Source organism: Doryrhamphus excisus, linkage group LG22 (assembly GCF_037039965.1).
Source record: "Doryrhamphus excisus strain RoL-2023G ecotype Guam linkage group LG22, RoL_Dexc_Guam_v1.1, whole genome shotgun sequence".
In the NCBI taxonomy this organism is placed as follows: domain Eukaryota; kingdom Metazoa; phylum Chordata; class Actinopteri; order Syngnathiformes; family Syngnathidae; genus Doryrhamphus; species Doryrhamphus excisus.
Window position 1 is genome coordinate 1,360,131 of NC_136378.1, and position 10,260 is coordinate 1,370,390.

General features: G+C 43.4%; 1 protein-coding gene across 3 annotated transcripts in view; it reads left to right on the forward strand.

Moving 5' to 3' along the window:
- The window catches only part of kcnip1a (Kv channel interacting protein 1 a), a 30,864-nt gene extending 20,604 nt beyond the window's left edge, over positions 1-10,260 (forward strand). For all 3 annotated transcript variants that reach the window (XM_058063825.2, XM_058063827.2, XM_058063824.2), the window contains exons 2-8: positions 5,651-5,775; positions 5,971-6,040; positions 6,450-6,520; positions 6,590-6,697; positions 6,817-6,921; positions 8,031-8,093; positions 9,230-10,260. In XM_058063825.2, coding sequence (XP_057919808.1) covers positions 5,651-5,775; positions 5,971-6,040; positions 6,450-6,520; positions 6,590-6,697; positions 6,817-6,921; positions 8,031-8,093; positions 9,230-9,277 — 590 coding nt within the window. In that variant the 3' untranslated portion in view covers positions 9,278-10,260. The remainder of the gene's footprint in view (positions 1-5,650; positions 5,776-5,970; positions 6,041-6,449; positions 6,521-6,589; positions 6,698-6,816; positions 6,922-8,030; positions 8,094-9,229) is intronic.

Genomic DNA, 10,260 nt, shown 5'->3' on the forward strand with positions numbered 1-10,260 from the left:
TTGTCCAAATATTATGGTAATAAAGTTATAATATTACAAGAAGAAATATTTGGACATGCTGGAGATCCGGTAAATGACTTTACCGCATTTCCGCAGGGATCATTGAGGGCGGCATTCGGAGCTCCTTGTCCGTCTGCTCCCTGGCATTTCTTCTACGTGAAGGTCGAGCAGACACCACAGATGCCGCCCCGGACTCCTGCCAATGTGGGCTTCCCCTCCCTGCATCCTGATGGCTTACAGAGACCTGCTTGACACGATCCGGTCCTGAAGTGGGGCCGTTTAGCGCTCTAATACCATCTAGCGCTTCTAATACCGTCCCCTTGCTAACCTCATCTTCCAATGAAACGGGTGTAGACGTCCTCTGGCGCTCCTGCAAGCTTCCTTTTGTACTAAAGGCTTCCTGGACTCAGATTTCCTGGTCTGATAAGTGAAGTTCTCACTCAGGAGATCTTACCTTAATACCTTCCATCCATTTCATTATCTGGCTGGAAAAGTTAGCAACAACAGGCTTTATCTCCACAGGGATGGAAAAGCTCAGCACGCTCACATTATGTGTGTGTGTGTGTGTGTGTGTGTGTGTGTTCATCTCACAATCAATGTCAGTCGCTAACAAGGTCATGCAGAGCCATGCTGAGCACAGCTGCACACAACTTTGCTCATAGGCGCACGCTGGGGGCAGGAGGGGTTCGGACTCGGCCCTCATTAACCGTACGTGACACTGACCTTCATCGTTAATGATTCCCAAGTCAAAGACATCGGTAACTTTTGCTCTGGATGTACTTGAGGGGGGGGGGGGCATAACCGCTGCAAGTACTCTGTTATGCATTATGCATTATTATAGCCCAGGGGTCAGCAACCTGCGGCTCCAGAGCCGCATGTGGCTCTTCAGCCTCTTTATTGTGGCTCCCTTTGCGATGCTTGAATATTTTTAACACCCGAGTGGGGAAAATGCACGTCTTTTGTAATGAGTTTTAAAAAATCCAACTTTGTCTGAGACCATGAATGCATCCTGAGTGAGTTCTGACTGCTATCCAGTTCAGTACATGAAGAAAAACAAGTAATACTTACCTACAAATCTAAAAAATAAATTCGAGATAATTTAAAAACAGCGGCATGGGAACTTGTTTTTACGTTTACAGTAGTTTACACATACATTTATGTAAGTTTATCTCCAAAACTAGCAAGAGTACTCCAACTCGTCTTTTCTTATCTGAACTACTTTGATACCCCCAAATTCCCTCCAATGTTGTTTTAAACATACTATATGTTTTGCGGCTCCAGGCTATTTTTCTTCAGTGGGCATTGGGTAAAATGGCTCTTTTCATAGTAAAGGTTGCCGACCCCTGTTATAGCCTTATGTATTATTTTAGCTGTTTGAAGATGAACTATATCAGCAAGTTGAAGTATTTGTGATTTTAGAAAAGAGTTAATATGTTCTCTGTAGGCGGCATTCTGAATTATCCTTACTGACCTTTTTTGCAGTACATTTATCCAGTGAACATTGCTTTTGTAGTTATTAGCCCATATTTCCAAACAATTAGTTATTTTATAAGTATTTAGTTGTGAAAATGAAGAGATGATGACTAAAACGGAGGAATAATTTGTTGTTGAGCTGAATGTTGCTTTGTTTGGCGAGAGTGCCAGCTGTCTGCGGAGGGAAGCGACACGCGCCGTCTCTTTTTTGCCGCCTTAATCCCTCCATCAGGCGCTGGGAGAAATGAGTCGAGAATTTTTCAGTCACATGTAAACTCCACGGCTTATATTAGCTTTTGCGTTGTTAGCTTGCGCTTGATTCCGGAACACGGACCTCTCTTGGTCAAAATTTGCTTTAATTTCCTGCGAGGCCAAAGCTTGCACACGTTGAACGCCATTTTGATCACACAGCAAATTATTCCCAAGCATTGGCTCCATGAATGAGTCGCTGATTGCTGCAAGAGTCCTGATATGAAGACCGCAATGATTAATCACTTGTGAGCGTTGGCGGGCGGGGGGGTATGACCTTTTTGCTGCTTTTTGGGTTCCCTAATGTAGGAATACTTCAATTGTAAGCCTGTTTAAACTTGCATTGTTAGTCAAACAAACCAAGAAAGGGTTTATTGTACGTCTCCTCCAGGGTTTCAAATCAAATACAACAAAAGTTGTGATGAATGTTGACTTTCTTGAAGTACTTTAGAGCCGTTTCACCTCATCCTTACAGCGTGACGCATGCTGCTGTATTTTATTTATTTCAAAAAGCCAACCCACCTTTCCATTCCCATCTCATTCGCCCAACCCTCCCATGTGCAATCTCGACATCAAACCGTGTGTACACACCAAGCAATGCCACTGTTTCCTCAGATTTCATGTCTTCCATGACACCATCACAACGCCAGGGAAGAGAGAGTATTGCAGATTTCTACACAGCAAACAAAAGACACACCATTACCGGGAGATAAACGCTGAATGCATTTGCCATCCTTATTAAGTGGTATTTATATGACTGAGCATCGTTTCAATGCCTATCAAATTAAATTAAATGCTGCCCTTGATACAGCATTAAGCTGCACACAGAAAGGAAGTCGAGCTTTCCGTTCGGATGAGCAGGGAGATGATGATGATACAACAGTGCCCCCTGTTGGCTTTTTGTGGCTACTGCATTGTATTGCACGTCAGGTTCAATTGTATTGGATGGCTAGCTAGCTCTCTTTGTATCAATATAATATAATATAGAGGTATATAACTACCACACGGCATCTCGAGTTAGCACCAAAACATACAGAAAGTCACAATTGTGCAAAAATAAGCTTGTTATATCGATTAATTCAATTTTTGTACCGCTTATCCTCACTAGTGTCACGGAGATTATGAGGAAAAATAAAGTTAGCATAAAGTTCAAATGAAAGAAAAAAAGTTATATGTTGAAAGATTAGTAAAATATACTGGAAAACATACTAATTATGGCTTTTTAACTTTTCATATCAAAGTGGTCTGGCCGGAAACAGCTTTTACAAGCCAATTGCAGCCAATTGTTATTCCGGGCTTCTGCCGCCCCCCAGTGGCTGTTTGCGGTCATAGCAGGCACCACGGTGGTACAGTACAGTGCTGACACCGGAGAGGTCAAATGGGGGGGTCATGTGGTCTCGGCGGGTGTATTCCTAGTTAGCCGGTTGGAGGAGCATGAGAGTGACTTTGAGGTAAATTAAGCCCCCTCTCCTACACCCCCACCACCACCCTCCCGTCTTAATGGAGACGATTCATCAAGCGCTGATCTCCCCTCCGTTGCACACCCGCACACTGTGAGTTAGTTACAGTTGGTTCAGGTCGGAGCCTCCAGATACAGCCTTGTTCCCAAAGAGTGAAGGACGCCGGGACTGAAATAGAGAGATGGTGGTGGGGGGGGGACTCACCGGGATAGAAGCAAGGTCAAAGCAGGAGATGCCTGGGAGACAGGCGGGATAAAAAGCCAGGGACGGAGGGTGCCGGAGAGAGGAGGGGACAAAGTAGTCATGGTGTTGGTAGAAGTAGCGTAGCCTGACAGATTGGGGTGGAAAAGTCTAGAGAAGAGGCAAGCGTCATGGACGTGGAGAAAGAGGAACACGCTGAGAACAGCTTGCAAGCCATCGCCATCGTTCTGCTGTGCTGCGGGCTGGTCAAGATGTTGCACCTGCTGGGGGTCATCTCCGTGGAGGGTGAGTCGCTGGAGACCACTCTCACTTTCTCCAAGATCATTACTTTGGACTTTGATGGAACAAATATGAGCTTTGTTATGGTTCCTCCATATCCAGGAGGAACCTCCAGCCTTTACAGGATAATAATAGTCAGTGGAGATGTGGGAGGTGTTACATGGACAAGATGTTTAGGACTTGGCAGCTCTGGCTGTGATGCGATGATGCAATGCTCCTCGACACCATCAACGTCTTGTTCATCAACACCGCTTGGATGGTGTTCATCAGAGGTGCAGGTGGACCTAATGTTGTGTCTCTGGAGAGTGCCAAGTTCCGTAGATGAGGAAAGGGTTTTGGTGGGGATGGAAATAGCCCCCATATTCTATATCCTATATGATATACTACATTATAATTAGAATATATTCATATTAGCATATTATGACCTGATGAATGAAACATATTTTTTTTAAGATATGCCTTTATTCGTCCCTCAGTGGGGAAATTTGTGGGGAAATTTACTTTTTAGAGTTGCTTTCTTGTAATATTTGAATATTATATAATATTATTTTATAATAAATAAAATAAATATAATAGTACAACTACCCTTTTGGATCTATTAATATATTATATTATATATTAATATATCATGATCGGGGGAAACATCTGATACTGATATGAACCGATACTGATGGGTGCTGATAATTATCAGATATCCCGATTTACTTTTTATTTATTTACAGAATATTATGGCTTCATTCATTGCTTCATTGTAATTTTCCAAAAATTACAACTTTATTTTGTATTGTTGTCTCTCATAATATTATGAGTTATTTAAAAAATTGATTTATTTCTGTAATATTTCAACTCTATGCCACTAAAATGATTTAATTAGTTTTTTCCATAATATCACGGTGCAATGTTACTCTAAAAAAATTAAGTTTTTCTCTCAACTTTTTGACTTTGTGTAAAATTTGTGCTGATTTGTAATTTTTTTTGTGTTCTTATTAAATGACATTATGAGAATTTTCTGTGGGCCAATAAAAAAACAGCCATGGGCCACATGTGGCCCCTAGGCCGCACTTTGGACAGCCCTAACAAACCTTTGCGTTAGCTTTGTGTTTAGCTGACAAGGCGTATTATTATTATCATTATTATTAAAACCTTTTCCTCCAATATTCCTGTTGTTTTTTTTTAGTTATATTGACTTTCTAAAATATGTAACGGGCCAATAAAAGCTGTGCTGTGGGCCCCAAGTGGCCCCCGGGTGGTAGTTTGGATGCCCCTGCTGTATAGCTTAATTGTTTCTCAGTGAATCAGCACTTCAGACATTTTGGACTTTATGCCAAGGGCGACTAAAACGGTGCCCGCCCGGGGTTCATACATTGGGGCCCCCTGCCTCTCCCAGGGTTACATCAGCCAAAGTACATGTGGTGCCCCCGCTGGGGGCTGGGGGGGGTGAAAGTGTGTTAGCGTTAAGGACGTTGGACAGCTGATTCACGGACTTGCTGCGTAGATGATTTTTGTAGCCTGAAGCTTCTGAATGAACTTTGAACTTTGACCTCTAGTGACGTAGGAAGTGAAGCAGAGGAGGCCAAGAAAAAACATCTCAGCTTTGGGAGAGAAGGTTCTACTTCGCTCTTTGCTCTTTTTTTCCCCGTGTTTGCTGTTTTTTTTTTTTTATTTCTTCTTAAGTGATCTTTGTCAGTTTTGTTTTGGGAATATTCGGACTTTATTCCCGTATTTTTAGAACTTTTTTCCAACTTCATTTTGCAAAACTTACATTTTTATTTTGTATTTTTTGTTTCTCAGTCCATTGGCCCCCTCCCCAGGGAGGAGTATAATGAGTCATCGATGGGAGGCGGAGCCATCCTAGGGACCGCCCCCTTTTATCAGCACCATCGCTCATGCTCTCCAATTGATTGCGCCTGGGTTAGCGTGCCTGGGTTAGCATACCTGCTAGCGCTAGGTGCTAGGTGTCAATGAGGTTGTCTTCTCTGTGTCACCAGACAAAGCCGACGATGACCTGGAGATGACCATGGTGTGCCACCGACCGGAGGGACTGGATCAGATGGAGGCTCTGACCAACTTTAATAAACGGGAGCTCCAAGTGCTCTACAGGGGCTTTAAGAACGTACGTGATGATGCCTTTTGGGACTCTGGGACGACCCCACGATGTCGATGCATGGCGTCCGAGCACTGACATCCAATACCGGAGGAGCATCAAGTCAAAAGTCACTGATGCTAACCTCAAGTTTCATAACTCGAGATACAAAATCCATGACATATCATCAAAATTTATTTTTATATTATTATTTTTTTTTTCCAGGAGTGTCCGAGTGGAATCGTCAGTGAAGAAACCTTCAAGCAAATATACTCCCAGTTCTTTCCACATGGAGGTCATCCTCATTTCTTGTTTGTTTGTTAGGAATGGAATATTTTCTGCTGCATGTTTGTGCTTGTTCATAACAACAACACCCCATCAATTCCCCGTAAAGTCACACATGCAAACATGTTTTTGCCGCCTGGCTGAGACGCTCAGCCACCTAGCCAAGGATGGCTTGAAACCTGATCTAACAGGAAGTTCCCTGATCATTTGGAGCACCTTCACTTATGAAGAAGAGGAACTTGGTTCCACTTGGACTTCACTGAACCTTGGTTGGTGGGCTGACCGTTCTCTCCAGCGCTGGCAGGCATCGCCATGGCTTACCTACGTTGAGCATGATATCACAGAATCCGGGCAGAGGTCCCAACATCCGTGTTGCTGTTGTGGTTTTCAAGACGATGACGTTTCTTCCACTCCTGCAGACGCCAGCACCTACGCACACTACCTGTTCAACGCATTTGACTCGGCACAGACGGGATCCATCAAGTTTGAGGTTTGAGAAGACTTAAATAAGTACTGTGTCTCCATGTGGTCACGTGACCTGCTTCCCCTTTCCCATCAGGACTTTGTGACGGCCCTGTCCACCCTGCTGAGGGGCTCCATCACGGAGAAGCTCGAGTGGACCTTCAACCTCTACGACATCAACCGTGACGGATACATCAACAAAGAGGTGTGTGATCCGACTCGTTAAGGGCTTGGAGAGTGGAGATCGTTATTAGATGGCGTACGTGTTCCTAATCAAGTGGCCAGTGAGCGGGTGTGCTAATTGCTTCCGTGTGGTTTCCCCAGGAGATGACGGATATCGTCAGAGCCATTTATGACATGATGGGGAAGTACACGTACCCCGTCTTGAAGACGGACGCACACAAGCAGCACGTGGATGCCTTCTTTCAGGTACAACATCAACACTAACGACCTTCATTATGTACTTTTATTTTTACTTTTTTAAGAATTCTATTTCATCTCTTTATGACTAAATACTTTTTGTTCATGAGAATACCACTTTTTATCTTCATATTTTGACTTTATTCTCATAAAATCAGCTCTTTTTCTTTCTATTTCTATTTATTTTCCAAAATTGACAACTTTGTAATTGAATTTTGCGGCTTCCCTCTAAAGAGAATATGAATTAATATTCATTCATTCATTCATTAAGATTCATGGATCCATCTATTTCATATGTAGTCAACCTCAAACATCCTACTGGAGCAGCCAATTTTAGGGGGACTTCAGCCCCCATAAAATGTTCTTAAGCCTCCCTAAATAATTTGATATTTTTTATAGATTTTTACAAATTTTTTATAGATTTTTTCTTTTTTTTTTACAAAAAAAATCTCTGACAAATTTCAATAAATAGGGCAAAAGCAGGCTAATAAGCAAGCCAATAAGCAGGCTAATACTAGCCTAGTAATCATAAGAAGAATAATGATGATAGTAATAATAATAGGCTAATGAATAATATAATAATGATTATTATATCACTGATGACTGTCCACTGGACAGAATGGTTGCAGAGCTTGAGCAGCGGTTTTGCAGTGTAGATTGTGTGTACTTGTGTACATTTAATGGTAGCCTAAAACAATTGAGTATCTCTACTAAATCTGTCCAAAAGTGGGAAACTTATATCCCGCTTCTTGTTGCTTATTTGGTTTTTGGATTTTTTTTAACGTCTACTACATTCATTCATATCCTGTGCATCTCCAGGGGGCTAAGCCCCCCCTGTCCTCAGAACCTAGTGACGCCCCTGTACTGGGGGGCATGGCTGTGTAACATTGTTCACAGAATGAGCCTCCAAAAAGTAGCACAGCAGAAAGCCTCATTTGAGGGTTTTATAGTGCCATCTAGCGGCTGTAGTAGTAATGACATCATTAGTATTAGTATTAGATTAGACTTACTTGACCACTGACATACCACATATCTTCTTGCATGCTATGGAGCTAAAAGCTGCTAAAGAATATCGTGTTACGTCAGGTCACCTGGTAGATCTGTGCTCTTCTCCACAGAAAATGGACAAAAACAGAGACGGCGTGGTCACCTTGGATGAATTCATCCTTTCCTGTCAAGAGGTATGCCTTTATTTCTTCCCCTGCCCGACAGTAACTTGGTTAACGCTATTGTTGTTGTTGTTGTTGTTGTTGTTTGCACTTGGCAGCGCAGGTGTGAAAAACACAATCATACGGCAAAATTTCATTTAGCAGCTTCAGCGCAACATTTTACACGTTATTGTGACACACCTGTGCTTTTTTTTATGTGCCATCCCTCATACTGACTTAATAATGGCCGCCGCATTATACTGTAGTACACCTGCATCGATGGAGATTCAATAGAAAACATTGGAAAAGTCTGCATGGGATTGGAGTCATGTAGCTGTTGTTGTGTGTGTCTGTGCCGTGTGTGTGTGTGTGTGTGTGTGTGTGTGTGTGTGTGTGCGTGTGCGCTTGCAACAACTTTTTTTCATAATTTTGACTTTAACAATTTCACCTTTTTATCTCGTAGTTATGATTTTCTTATCTCATAATTTTGACCGGGGCTGCACGGCGGATGAGTGGTTAGCGCGCAGACCTCACAGCTGGGAGACCCGAGTTCGAATGTGAGTGTGAATGGTTGTTTGTCTATATGTGCCCTGTGATTGGCTGGCCACCAGTCCACCAGGGTGGGCCCCGCCTCTTGCCCGAAGACAGCTGGGATAGGCTCCAGCACCCCCGCGATCCTCGTGAGGATAAGCGGTAGAAAATGAATGAATGCGTTCTCCTCCTATTTTGTGTGGAAGTGGTAACTTTTTGGCTTCTTATTTTGTCTTTCCCCACCCTCGGCCATCTCTGTGTGGAGTTTGCATGTTCTCCCCGTGCATGCGTGGATTTTATCCAGGTACTCCGGTTTTCCCACATTCCAAAAACATGCTAGGTTAATTAGCGACTCCAAATTGTCCATAGGTATGAATGTGAGTGTGAATGGTTATTTGTCTATATGTGCCCTGTGATTGGCTGGCCACCAGTCTACCAGGGTGTACCCCGCCTCTTGCCCGAAGACAGCTGGGATAGGCTCCAGCACCCCCCGTGACCCTCGTGAGGCTAAGCGGTAGAAAATGAATGAATGATCTCCTCATTGATATTTTTCTGTATTCCTTGTTGGAAGCACAGTGCCCCCTGGTGGTCAGCTGACTCCATCACTCATGTGTCCTTCATGCTCTTCCCTCCCACAGGATGAGAACATCATGAGGTCTCTTCAGCTCTTTGAAAATGTCATCTAGACCCCACAAGAGGGAAGGAGGAAGCGACTTCCAGGATATTTGGAAGGTGTTGGCTGAACCACGATGACCAATCCTGGCTGTGTCCCGCCTCTGTGTGCCGCCCTCGTGTGTCCAGTGTGTAAATATGGACTTTTGGATGACTTTGAGTAGAAAAGCCCCACTTGAGGTGGCTTAGCTAAATCCCCGTGCTCAGTGTGAATGTCCAACATGAGCAATATTCTCCAACGCATGCAAGAACAGAGGACCCGTGTCAAATATATGTGCCATTAAAAAAAAAAAAAAGAGGCAGCAATATAACGAGGGGTTAAAGGTCACCTGATTGTAACCGTGACACCATCATGTGACCAAATCCCTCCAAAGTTGTCCAGATTTGTTCCACTGGTGTCGGTGTCGTAAGAAGTGTTGAAGTATTTAAAAGAACCGTACGTGTTGCTTCTCTTTCCATCATGGCCGCTTGTCTGTCTTTGTCATTCCGTGGACTCAAACGTATCGTTCCTGGCATTCACACGCCCACGGAAGGTTCATTGTGGAAGGTTGGACTATAGTACACAGTTGCAGAGCGATGTCGTGCATGTGTGTCCTATAATGTGAACGTTCTGTTTGCCTGACTATAAAAAAAAAAAATGTTTGTTGGAGCATGTCTTCTCACGTTGAAGGAACACGTCACATCGTTTGACCTAAACGTTCACTGTGAGTGGGAGGACGTGACTTTTTTTGGTCTGACCTGGACGCCATGTCGATGAGGGGTTGGGGCCTCGCCTGCGTCCCCAGAAAAGTCTTTCTGGGGATTTTTTGGTGTTTTCAACTTACTACAGAAACCCGGAATCAAGTAGTTTTCCCTTTAAACAAGATCTTAGCTTAGCGGGTTTTAGGAATGTTATGTTTTTCTTTCTTTTGCCCAAGCTGCGACATTTCCCAAAACCAGAAACTGATTCTGGTTTTGAGGACTACATATTAGGGATGTCCGATATTAGCTTCTTTGT